Source organism: Drosophila elegans, unplaced genomic scaffold (assembly GCF_018152505.1).
Source record: "Drosophila elegans isolate 14027-0461.03 unplaced genomic scaffold, ASM1815250v1 contig_814, whole genome shotgun sequence".
Lineage (NCBI taxonomy): Eukaryota > Metazoa > Arthropoda > Insecta > Diptera > Drosophilidae > Drosophila > Drosophila elegans.
In genome coordinates this window covers 16,410,834-16,422,772 of record NW_024546167.1, presented here as the reverse complement: position 1 = coordinate 16,422,772, position 11,939 = coordinate 16,410,834, and the positions used below count along the sequence as shown (strand labels likewise).

Sequence of the window (11,939 nt, the reverse complement as noted above, 5' to 3'; positions counted from 1 at the left end):
CTTATCTCCCACATCTGGTATATTTCTTTTGCCGCAAAACTCCGGATTTTTTCGCTTCCAAGTTACGGTCATACGCTCGTCAATAAGTCATCTTTCGGCTTTAATTCACGAAAAATTGCAGAAAAAGCGAAATAAAAGTGCCTAGAAGAGGCCAATCGAAAGCAGCCGAGTTGCAGCCGTGAAAATCATAGTGGAAACTTTGCCAGCGGTGCCGAGGAAACCGTGGAAACGCGGAAAAGCAGCCGTAGCAGCAGCCAAAAAAGAAAGAGAGAGAGAGGAGACCGCTAACAACGGATCGCGAACTGGTGTTTAGGCATTAAGTTTTCCGCTGCTCGCCACGGTTTTCCACGGCCTTGCCCACGGACTTACCGCCCCGCCCCCCTGGAAGAACCGCCTGCCAAGTGACAACGACGAGCAGGTGAGGCTATATGGCCAAAGATGCCCGAACCGATCCCAATAAAAATCGCCATGCGGCACAGCTCCACCCACAAGTTACCACCCCCTTTCAAATGCTTCAACTTTAACCGCATTTGCCATTTTTTCGCCCTTTGCGATTTATTTTGCAAACATTTCTCGTGGCCATTTTGTGGTTATAAGCGCCGCTTGTAGGCGGCTCCACGTGTGTTTGTGTGTGTGTGTGCGTGTGTACTAGCTACATGTATATTGAGTTACAAGCACGCGGCCTCCCAACTTTTTTTTTTGTTGTTCTTGTGTTGTTGTTTCTGATAACCTTTAGCTTGTTGTTATCAAAAATATAAGAGAGAGAGAGAGCCAAAAGAAGAACAAGGCTTACATCACAGGCTTCGTCAAATCGCATCAGTGACCTAATGCACTTTTAACCCCTGGAGTTGCTGCTGCTGCAAAATGAAAAACACAAGAAAACTTGCAGAGTTGCCACAGCCATTTGTCTCATGACTTTTTGTTGTTTATTTTTATGCATTTTCCTTACGCATTTTCCTTTCCATCTATGTTTCTCTGTTTTCGTTTACCTGCCATTTCTCTTTCGCTCTCTCTCTCTCCTGCTTTCGTTCTCACTCTCTCTTGCATTTTCGCCCGTCATCTGGCGGTCAGTAGCCGGCGCCCCTTCCCCATATCATGCCATTACATTCCGTTTCCTCTTCTCATCCTCATCCTCTCGCATCCGATATTGTATTCTATAATATACGAAAATCGTAGATAAGTTCGGCAATCCGAAATTTAGATTCCCTTCCAGTTAGTAATAGTTTAATTAAACGTACTAAACTTAATGTCCAAACAAAAAGTTTATTGTGGTAGTCTCATTTGATGCAAAAACTGGATATATCCCTAAAAAATAGAAGTTGTGACATCCTATTTTTTCTCATTTTAAATTATATTATCCTAAAACCATACCTTAATTGTATCATTCAATTGTAATTATAATTTGCTTTAAATAAAATTAAAATTTTGTATATATAAACATCATTATTTGTTTTATATGGCTTTCTATTTTAAAATATATATATATATATCATTGATGTTGATGAAATGCAAACAATCATATGACCCAAATTACTTACTTACTTTTTGGAAGGGCATAGAAATCAGAATCGCCACCCCGCACCTTAAATCATTTTTCGTAGGCGTCGCCTCTTTGGCCTTGTTTTTTCTTCGCTTTGAGTTTTCGCATTGGAGTTTTCCTTCCACATTGCACATTCCACCATTCTGTGACCAGAAAATCTTTGCCAATGTTTGTTGTCTATCGTAGAGCGTCCTGGCCAGCTGCATGTTGAATGTTTCTGCGAGTGCTCCACAAGATATTGCCGGTATGTGAGTCCTCTCAACCACCTCCCTGAATCTCAATCCCCGCCAGTGCCTCGAAACTAAACCTCAATCCCCCACCTCCTAGCCAGCTTTTAGCCTTGTCTCTTTCGAGTCGATTGCAGCCACAACTGGAGCATAAATAAGCCGCAGAAACGACCCCACCAGCCAGTCGAGATTCGGTGTTTGATTCGGCGATTGCTTGACTGACATTCAAATTTTTGCTCTTTGCAGTGCTGCAACGATAAAGAAATGAACTCAAACATATTTCTGGGCACAGCTGAGAATGGCCTGCGGCACGATAAGATTGTTATACTCGATGCGGGAGCACAGTACGGCAAGGTGAGCTCATACCCAAATAAACTTTCAAATAATAGGCTAATCCGTATATTCTCGCCCATTTTAGGTAATCGACCGCAAGGTACGAGAACTCCTGGTGGAGTCGGACATCCTGCCACTGGACACACCGGCGGCCACGATACGCAACAATGGCTATCGGGGCATCATCATCTCCGGCGGACCCAACTCCGTTTACGCCGAGGATGCGCCCAGCTACGACCCCGATCTGTTCAAGCTGAAGATCCCCATGCTGGGCATCTGCTACGGCATGCAGCTGATCAACAAAGAGTTCGGGGGCACTGTGCTCAAGAAGGATGTGCGGGAGGATGGCCAACAGAACATCGAAATTGAGACCTCGTGCCCGCTCTTCAGGTGAGCCACTGCTGGAGGCTATTTTCGATATTCGATATCTTGGCAGCAACAAGAAAGTGCTTGAGTTAATTGAGTTTATTTAAGCGCTGATACAATGCTGCCAGAAGAATTTCAATGCCAAGAACAGTTCAGTTTGATTCAGTTTACAAACTGGTCTACACGTGGCCAAACATTCTTATTATGTAAATGATTAGTCTCGATTGGTTTTATTAAAGCTTTGCTTTGTAATTTACTAAAATCAATCTCTTTGTTTCCCCACAGTCGCCTCAGTCGCACACAGTCCGTGCTCTTAACCCACGGCGACAGCGTAGAGCGGGTGGGCGAGAATCTGAAGATCGGTGGCTGGTCCACGAATCGCATTGTGACGGCCATTTACAATGAGGTACTCCGCATCTACGGCGTCCAGTTCCATCCGGAGGTGGACCTAACCATCAATGGCAAACAGATGCTATCGAACTTCCTCTACGAGATCTGCGAACTGACGCCCAACTTCACAATGGGAAGCCGAAAGGAGGAGTGCATACGCTATATCCGCGAGAAAGTGGGCACCAACAAGGTGTTGGTGAGTTTGAAAAACCATAATGCCCACTAGATAGTTGCAGCTCTAAATGGTATCTATATCTTGCAGCTGCTGGTCAGCGGGGGCGTGGATTCGAGTGTCTGTGCAGCTTTGCTTCGCCGTGCCCTGTATCCTAATCAGATAATTGCGGTGCATGTCGATAATGGTATGAAAATCACAAGATAAGAGTCGCGAAACGTGTACATACATAAATAACTATGCCAAAAATAGAACGTAATATTTTTTTCCCCGAAAATAAGTAACTTTATATAAATTATACAATTTCTCTTTAATTTTAAGATAACTTAGTAGTCAAAATAATTTCTATCCCCCTAAAATCAAAATTTTTGTACTTAAAATGTCTTAAAACATAATCGTATTATGCTTTTTAAAATGAAAATCAACACTAATTGATTTGCATTCTACTCATACTCATAGGTTTCATGCGCAAGAACGAAAGTGAAAAGGTGGAGCGTTCACTGCGCGATATCGGCATCGATTTGATCGTCCGCAAGGAAGGCTATACGTTCCTCAAAGGCACCACGCAGGTCAAGCGGCCGGGTCAGTACTCCGTGGTGGAGACGCCCATGCTCTGCCAGACCTACAATCCGGAGGAGAAGCGCAAGATAATCGGTGATATATTTGTCAAAGTGACCAACGACGTGGTGGCCGAGCTGAAGCTTAAGCCCGAGGAGGTTATGCTGGCCCAGGGAACACTCCGACCAGATCTGATCGAATCGGCCTCCAATATGGTCAGCACCAATGCAGAAACAATCAAAACGCACCACAATGACACGGATCTGATTAGGTAATGTGATAGCAATCTTTTTTTTTCAGGGAATTCTATAGTAATGTTGTTCGCTTTTCATTATATTTAGAGAACTTCGTAATGCGGGACGTGTTGTTGAGCCACTGTGTGACTTCCATAAGGATGAGGTGCGCGATCTGGGCAATGATCTGGGTCTGCCGCCGGAGCTGGTGGAGAGGCAGCCCTTCCCCGGTCCTGGCCTGGCCATCCGCGTCCTTTGCGCTGAGGAGGCATACATGGAGAAGGACTACTCGGAGACTCAGGCATGTTTGCCATTAATACTTCTTCTTTATCAAAGGGTAACCTTTAATAAATTGATTTATTATACACAGGTGATTGTCCGCGTGATCGTGGACTATAAGAATAAACTGCAGAAAAACCATGCACTGATCAACAGGGTAACGGGTGCCACAAGCGAGGCGGAGCAGAAGGATCTGCTGCGAATCTCCGCCAACTCGCAGATCCAGGCCACCCTGCTGCCCATCCGTTCAGTGGGCGTGCAGGGCGACAAGCGGTCCTACAGCTACGTGGTGGGCCTGTCCACGAGTCAGGAGCCCAACTGGCAGGACCTACTCTTCCTCGCCAAGATCATACCGCGCATCCTGCACAACGTGAACAGAGTGTGCTACATCTTCGGCGATCCCGTGCAGTATCTGGTGACGGATATCACGCACACCACACTCAACACGGTGGTATTGTCGCAGCTGAGGCAAGCGGATGCCATTGCCAATGAGGTGGGCTTAATTGACTTGGATTTAAGTAAATTGTATTAACTTGTACTCTTCTTAGATCATAATGCAAGCTGGTCTGTACCGAAAAATCTCACAGATGCCTGTCGTCCTAATACCCGTGCACTTCGATCGCGATCCCATTAATCGCACGCCCTCCTGCAGAAGATCGGTGGTGTTGCGCCCGTTCATAACGAATGACTTTATGACTGGTGTGCCGGCAGAGCCCGGCTCAGTGCAACTGCCAGTGCAAGTGAGTGTATCTCAAACTGCAATCAAAGTATACAAATTAATCATTGTTTCTTGCGTGCAGGTCCTTAATCAAATTGTGCGCGACATATCCAAGCTGGATGGAATCTCGAGAGTGCTGTACGACTTGACAGCCAAGCCGCCGGGCACCACCGAGTGGGAATGATGCGTTCAAACCAAAACTTTCAACAGCCATTTCATAGAAGTAGATGAGACAAACAATAATCAACCAAGCAACAAGCGGCGGGCGCTCGATAGGAGGACAATGGCCGATCGGTCGGTCAGTTGGCGTAACGATCGAACGGCGGATGGATCGATCCTAGCCTTCGGGGCCATCGCAGCTGCTCCTGCCTTTTAGAGAGACACGTAAAACGAGCAATTGAAGAGGCGCAAATACAGAACTGGAACTGCCGCTTCGGAAATTCGAAAACAATTCAGGTTCATAATATCGATGATGCATGTGTGTAATGTGTAATTAATGCGGAATTAAGCGAATCTAAGCGAGATCTAACACAGACGGCAAACTATTTGCCAGGTAATACTTATGTACATTTTCACGTTTTGTTCCTTTTGTGAAAAGGAATGTGCCCACAAACCACGTAACAAACAAAAACAATTAATTTACGCATTTTTAGTTATATACATAAAATATATATATATATATATATATATATATATTATATACATACAGATATTAAATAATTGCAACCCCAAGTTCTAAAAGTTGTATATTTGCAAGAGAGAAAGTGTTTTCGTGGCAAAAGGCATAAACAAAAGAAGATTGTAAGAATACGAAACAAAAATATTGTAAGCTAAAATTATGAATTGTTATATAAAAACGTCTATATTTAAAAAATGGCAAAACCAGAAAAACAAAACCATTCTGATGATACAAGAAATGTAATAAAACGAAAAATCGATTTAAAAGTATGTTGTGCTCCATTGACTCCTGGTAAAAAACTACGATTTAATCTTTGTCTTTAAGTTGGTTAAATAATATGGTCCTCCACTGGTGACCTTCTGCATTTTTTGAAAGGCTTCTCGGGACAGAACCAACTTGCTTCTCTCGTGGTTTCTCAACTTCTCGAACGAAGCCATCTTTTCCGTGATGGGAGTGTGGGTTTTTGGTTTTTTCGCCACTTTTTCCAACATCTTCGAGGGAAGCTTTTCAAGAGTAAATCTCGGAGACTTGAACTGCGTAGGATTTTTAAAGAATAAGTACAATCAGTACAATTGAGACAGAAAATAGTGAAATAAGAAAAAGGTATGGTTTTTCATTTGATGATTACTTTTTTCTGATAAACCATATTGTTTACCTCAATCTTTTAACTCATAAATTAACTCACAATTTCCCTAGGTAAACTTTTCCTTTCTCTGTGAAACATGTGATTGAGAAAGTGAAGTTTATCCTCGTAGAATAGTTTGGGTCTCGCTGTTTCGCCCAAAAGTTTGGCCCCCTGCTCTTGGATGCGCTTCAAGTCGACATTATAGCGCAGCCTGTGCATCATATGCTTCCAAAACTCCGGTGGGGAATCCGGTTTCATTTCATGGGCAATCGCCTCCCAGATTTCCTCCTTGCGCTCAAAGTTAAAAAAGTCCCTATCACACTGGTTCCACAAACACTTGTGATCCTCAAAAAGGGCGATCAGCTTTAACTTAACCTTTGGGCTTTGCCTTAACTGCGGACTGGGTGAGAAGTTGATTGGGGTTCTCCTCAAAGAGGTGCCATCGGTGTAGGAATAGTAGCCCGTGGAGGAGTCAAAGGACGTTTTACTCTGTTCTTCGCGCTTCAATTTGGCCACCAGAAGGGCTCGGCTTCTCCCCAATGAAGGAGTCCTTTCGGAGTAAAAGTATTCCGTGGTGGAAGATGAATTTCTGGGCCGTCCCTTGCGATTCATTTTAGCTACTAGAAATTTGATTTACAGAAAATTTAAGCAGCATTAAATAACACTTAAGTGTGACAAACTATTCAAATGAAAGATTATCCAGAAACATAAAATTTAAAAACTTTAATAAGTTTTGCTTCTAAATTTTCTCCCATTCCCAGATGTTTTACTAAAACCATTTGGGTTATTGATATTATACTTTATTTTCCACTGCATAATAATAATATCAACTCACTGTTGTTTCTTACATCTTATAATTGATACAATTAAGTTATTAATGGGGAAAATAAAGGAGACATGGGATTTATTGAGGGCTCTTATTGTCCGCTTTTCGGGTTGTAATTGTTGTTAAATAAAAGAATCGCTTTAATACGTATGACTTTGAGTTTTATTCGCACTTAACCATCTTCATCGTCGAGGCAATCTGCAGAACGTTTAGACAAATTCGAAAAAGAACAAAATCGAAGGAAACATTCATAGCAAGAATTTAAAATAATAATGTGTATAATTATGTGTATATATAAAACTCTTACAAATTCTCGCTATCGTTCGGTTACATAATTCACTTTTAAAACAGCACACTCGATCAAACTCGAAATAAAATATAAACAATTTGAAAAAAATTGAATAACAATACCATAACTCGATTGCTTGCGTTGTGAGTCTGAGTGTCTTTTGCCTACAAGGAGTAAGGGCTGGCTATCTGGGTTTCTGGCTTCTGGACAGGGGTCTCTTAAGTAGGTCCATAGCACCATTTACTGGGCGGCCAGCTCCTTCATGCGGTTGAGGGCACTGCCGGCCTTGAACCAGCCGATCTGCAGGTCGTTCAGGGTGTGGTTCAGCTTGATCTTGTCGACCTTGTCGCCGTTCTTGACCTCACATTCCACGGGCTTTCCGGGCGCCAGCGAGTTCAGGTTGAGCAGGGAGATCTTGCTCGTGGGCTGGATCTATTCAGGTGTAAAATGAAGGATTAAAACGGGAAGTTACAAAAGTATAGCCTCACAAACCTTATCGTAATCAGCGGGATTGGCGAAGGTGAGGGGCAGCAGACCCTGCTTCTTCAGGTTGGTCTCGTGGATACGGGCAAAAGACTTGACAATGATGGCGCGGCCACCCAGGTGACGTGGCTCCAAGGCGGCATGCTCGCGAGACGAACCCTCGCCGTAGTTCTCATCGCCGACGGCCACCCACTTGATACCGTTGGCCTTGTAGTCGCGGGCCACGTCGGGCACACCGCCCCAGGAGCCGTTGCGCTGGTTCTTGATGTTGTTCATCTCGTTGTTCTCGTAGTTGGTGGCGCCGATGAACATGTTGTTGGAGATGTTGTCCAAATGGCCACGGTACTTCAGCCAGGGTCCAGCGGCGGAGATGTGATCGGTGGTGCACTTGCCCTTCACCTTGATCAGCACGGTCATATCGGTCAGATCCTTGCCGTTCCACTTATCGAAGGGCTCCAGCAGCTGCAGGCGCGTCGACTTGGGATCGACAGCCACCTTGACATTGTCGCCAGACTGTAAGCAAATCGAATTATTAAAGAAGCTAATCAGCAGCTAAAGGGACCTGTTGTGAGCACTCACTGGTGGGGGAGCCGTGTAGGTGTCCTGGCCGGGATCGAAACCCTTGGCGGGCAGCTCGTCACCGAAGGGTGCCTTCAGCTTGAACTTCTTGCCATCGGAGCCGGTGAGCTCGTCGGTCAGCGGGTTGAAGTCCAAGCGACCGGCGATGGACAGAGCGGTGACCAGCTCGGGACTGGTGACGAAGCAGTGGGTGGCCGGGTTGGCGTCGTTCCTGCCGGTGAAGTTGCGGTTGTACGAGGTGACAATCGTGTTCTTGTCGCCCTTCTTCACGTCCTGCCGATCCCACTGTCCGATGCACGGACCGCAGGCATTGGCCAGCACGGTGCCGCCGAACTTGTCGAACACCTCCGAGATGCCGTCGCGCTCGATGGTGGCACGGATCTGCTCCGATCCGGGCGTCACGTTGAAGGGGATCTTCGACTTGAGGCCATGGCTCATGGCGTCTTTGGCAATGCTGGCGCAGCGACCCATGTCCTCGTACGAGGAGTTGGTGCAGGAGCCAATCAGACCCACACGGATGTCCAGCGGATAGCCGTTCTTCTTCGAGTTGGCGCCCAGCTTGCTGATGGGATGGCCCAGATCGGGCGTGAAGGGTCCATTCACATGGGGCTCCAGGGTGTCCAGGTTGATTTCGATCAGTTCGTCGTACTCGCAGTTCTTATCGGCCGACAGCACCTTGCTCTGGTACTTCTGGGCCTCGGAGGCGATGCCAGCGCGTCCCGTGGACTTGAGGTAATCGGCCATGCGCTGATTGAAGGGGAACAGTGAGGTGGTGGCTCCGATCTCAGCACCCATGTTGCAGATGGTGGCCATGCCAGTGCACGAGATGGAGTCGACGCCCTTGCCATGGTACTCGATGATGGCGCCGGTGCCTCCCTTGACGGTCAGGATGTCGGCCACCTTCAGGATGACGTCCTTGGGCGAGGTCCAGCCGCTGATCTTGCCGGTCAAGTTCACGCCAATCACCTTGGGGCACTTCAGCTCCCAGGGGATGTCGGCCATCACGTCGACGGCATCGGCACCACCGACGCCGATGCATAGGCCACCCAAGCCGCCACCGTTTGGGGTGTGCGAATCAGTGCCGATCATCAGCAGGCCGGGGAAGGCGTAGTTCTCCAGGATGATCTGGTGGATGATGCCGCTGCCGGGCTTCCAGAAACCCAGTCCGTACTTGGCGCAGGTGCTGGCCAGGAAATCGTACACCTCCTTGTTCAGATCCTTGGCACGGGCCAGATCCTTGGGTCCACCGACCTGGGCCTCGATCAAATGGTCACAGTGCACCGTCGAGGGCACAGCCACCTTCTTCAGTCCCGAGGAGATGAACTGCAGCAGGGCCATCTGGGCGGTGGCATCCTGCATGGCCACGCGATCGGGACGCAGGCGCAGATAGGATGTGCCGCGCACGATGTCCTGGTTGGCCGGATCATCCAAATGCGAGTACAGCACCTTCTCGGAGAGAGTCAGTGGCCGATTGAGGCGACCGCGCACCACCTCCAGGCGCTTGTTCAGCTTCTCGTACGGCAGGAAGACGTCCGAGTCGAATTTGGACAGGGCCACCTTCGAGGCGGTGTAGCAGGAGGCGTGGAACTGGCGCACCACGGGGCCATCGGCCACCACATGCTTGCCCAGTCGGCACACCTGAAAAATTAAAAAAAAAAAGTGTTTTTTATTAATTTTTCTAATAATTTACATTTTTTAAGTTTTCCATCTACTAAATGGATATTTTCTTATTTCCCACCACTATAGTTTTTTTTTATAAAATTCAATTTAAAACGGACATTTTATTTTTTGTAGTGATTGAATAAACAAATCAAGATCTATTAATTAGCACCGTGTCAGAACATAATTTAGCAGTCATGATCACAGTAGAGACTCTCAGATTTCCCAATTTCGAGATTTTTTATCAACAGAGATTTTATTGAGTGGTGACCGTACTCATGCTAATTTGATTGATTCGATTGGTAGCGCAATAAACACTTGGATTATCATGTCAGGAGGCCTCTCAACTTTAATTAGATTGGCACAGCTTTATCAGAAAGTGTACAATTTTCAATAAGTAGTGATTTTTGTCAAAAAAAAAGTATATAAAATATACTTTCAGAGTTACACCATACTATATTCTTTCTAGTTTATTGTTGTTGATATATGTATGTATTGTTGACACTTTGTTAGCAATAGTTATTTTAAGATCTCTTATCTATAGCTGTACATTTATATGCACCTCTCTAAAAGGTGTCTCTTAATCTCGTTGTTTATTTTTGAATGACCAAAAATATTCCAAAAATATTCACAATTTAATTTTAAGGATTAATAAGTATTCATTTTGGCTGCCAAATATGAAAAGATTTTATTCTATAAAATTTTAACATTTTCATATTAAAGACCTACGATAAAAATAAAAAAAAAATCCAAAATAAACAAAAATAAGTACTATTTTTTTTTTAGAAACTAAAACTTTAAGGATAAGTCAAAAGTGAGATATTTTTGGGTGATTTTAATCGGTTTTTTATTTCGGGAAAAGCAGCTGTAAATACAGTGCATTTTGTTTATGCGCAGATAATGTCAACGTTTAGTCTTTTATTGTTACAAATCGGCGAAACGCCTAGCAATTAACGAAACACGTGACCCACACAAACAAATCGAAACAATTGCACTGGCAATTACGTCAAATAGGTCAATAACTTGTTGGCAAATACAGTGAAGCCATTGTCGACGACCCCACTTGAATGGAAATCTTCCAGGGCGCGTGATACCCGGAGTTTGAAGAGCAGACTTTATAATTAAGCAATATTAAGTCCGGTCATTATCAGGGTGTAAGTAAACCTGTCACAGATAAGACGAACCTCCCCGAAGATATATTGTATGCTATAGGGACTGGGACTCCTGGTTAAATAACTGCAGGCAGGGCGATTATATAAATGCCAAGTGGGCCAGGCCCTCGCAAATTGTTGTTAATTGCTGGATACTACCGATTTCGCATGTATCAATGCTCTATATAGTCAACCACTTTTGGATGCAGATGGGGGCGCTACAGAATCACAAACACTACGTTCTCGTCGTCGTCGGTTACCTAACAACTTTGGATTTTGTTTTTAGGTTAGAAAATGCTGTGCGAAAAATTCGCCACTTTTCAGTGTCCACATCCTGCTGAATGTGCTGAATATTGGCAATAATTTTACTTTCGCGCAGTGTTTCCAGCGGTAATTATCGCATCTTTGATTTTGCGTATTTTTTTTTGTCGCAGATTATATATATGTATTTGCGGGGTTTTATCGGATTGGCTGGAGGCACAGGGTCCGGAACAGAACGTACCTGTGCCTGGGCGCTCATCAATCTCGCAGCCATTGTTCGCGTCCTAGTTAAACGATACTAAAGTACACTCGAAACTCGATGGAACTGATATTGCAGCGGAACTTTTTAAGCCGTCAAAATTTTCAGCCCTCTCAGCCGGAAGATTTCAACACAGACTAACTTCTTTCGCACGGCGACCAGTGTTCGTGGGCGTCGCGATTGAGCGCCAGTGATGCCATTTTGACTAGGTTACCGCTAGATCTGCCTGCACTGCGAAAACATATAGATATAGATTCAAAACGCAATGCTTAAACAAACGTTTCAATTTTCAATTAATTATTTATTTCTTTA

At 45.0% G+C, this 11,939-nt stretch overlaps 3 protein-coding genes and 1 non-coding gene across 4 annotated transcripts; 2 read left to right on the top strand and 2 right to left on the bottom strand.

Moving 5' to 3' along the window:
• Window positions 1–55: 55 nt before the first annotated feature.
• Window positions 56–5,797, top strand: LOC108149474 (GMP synthase [glutamine-hydrolyzing]). Its single transcript, XM_017277088.2, has 10 exons — window positions 56–418; window positions 2,014–2,121; window positions 2,186–2,490; window positions 2,752–3,052; window positions 3,119–3,215; window positions 3,488–3,857; window positions 3,928–4,120; window positions 4,190–4,591; window positions 4,647–4,838; window positions 4,899–5,797. The coding sequence occupies exons 2-10, from the start codon at window positions 2,032–2,034 to the stop codon at window positions 4,998–5,000; spliced, it is 2,052 nt and encodes a 683-aa protein (XP_017132577.1). The 5' UTR covers window positions 56–418; window positions 2,014–2,031; the 3' UTR covers window positions 5,001–5,797.
• LOC121467916 lies at window positions 2,530–2,665 on the top strand. Its single transcript, XR_005977941.1, has one exon.
• Window positions 5,782–6,798, bottom strand: LOC108149475. Its single transcript, XM_017277089.2, has 2 exons — window positions 6,181–6,798; window positions 5,782–6,028 (listed from the first exon to the last, which is right to left on the bottom strand). Exons 1-2 carry the CDS (start codon window positions 6,730–6,732, stop codon window positions 5,795–5,797), a joined length of 786 nt encoding a protein of 261 aa, XP_017132578.1. The 5' UTR covers window positions 6,733–6,798; the 3' UTR covers window positions 5,782–5,794.
• A 287-nt stretch (window positions 6,799–7,085) lies between these two features.
• Window positions 7,086–11,773, bottom strand: LOC108149468 (probable aconitate hydratase, mitochondrial). The gene is made up of 4 exons (XM_017277079.2): window positions 11,610–11,773; window positions 8,298–9,935; window positions 7,728–8,231; window positions 7,086–7,667 (listed from the first exon to the last, which is right to left on the bottom strand). The coding sequence occupies exons 1-4, from the start codon at window positions 11,640–11,642 to the stop codon at window positions 7,476–7,478; spliced, it is 2,367 nt and encodes a 788-aa protein (XP_017132568.1). The 5' UTR covers window positions 11,643–11,773; the 3' UTR covers window positions 7,086–7,475.
• Between the last annotated feature and the right edge of the window lie 166 nt (window positions 11,774–11,939).

Excerpts from the sequence above, each read along its gene's own strand:
- LOC108149475 (XM_017277089.2), bottom strand. The coding sequence starts at position 6,732 with ATGAATCGCAAGGGACGGCCCAGAAATTCATCTTCCACCACGGAATAC. Across the intron at positions 6,029-6,180 it reads AAAGTTTACCTAGGGAAATT|TTCAAGTCTCCGAGATTTAC; the intron begins GTGAGTTAATTT and ends AATCCTACGCAG.
- LOC108149474 (XM_017277088.2), top strand. The coding sequence starts at position 2,032 with ATGAACTCAAACATATTTCTGGGCACAGCTGAGAATGGCCTGCGGCAC. Across the intron at positions 3,053-3,118 it reads TGGGCACCAACAAGGTGTTG|CTGCTGGTCAGCGGGGGCGT; the intron begins GTGAGTTTGAAA and ends TATATCTTGCAG. Across the intron at positions 3,216-3,487 it reads TGCGGTGCATGTCGATAATG|GTTTCATGCGCAAGAACGAA; the intron begins GTATGAAAATCA and ends TCATACTCATAG.
- LOC108149468 (XM_017277079.2), bottom strand. The coding sequence starts at position 11,642 with ATGGCTGCGAGATTGATGAGCGCCCAGGCACAG. Across the intron at positions 9,936-11,609 it reads TGATGAGCGCCCAGGCACAG|GTGTGCCGACTGGGCAAGCA; the intron begins GTACGTTCTGTT and ends TTAATTTTTCAG. Across the intron at positions 8,232-8,297 it reads CCTACACGGCTCCCCCACCA|TCTGGCGACAATGTCAAGGT; the intron begins GTGAGTGCTCAC and ends ATTTGCTTACAG.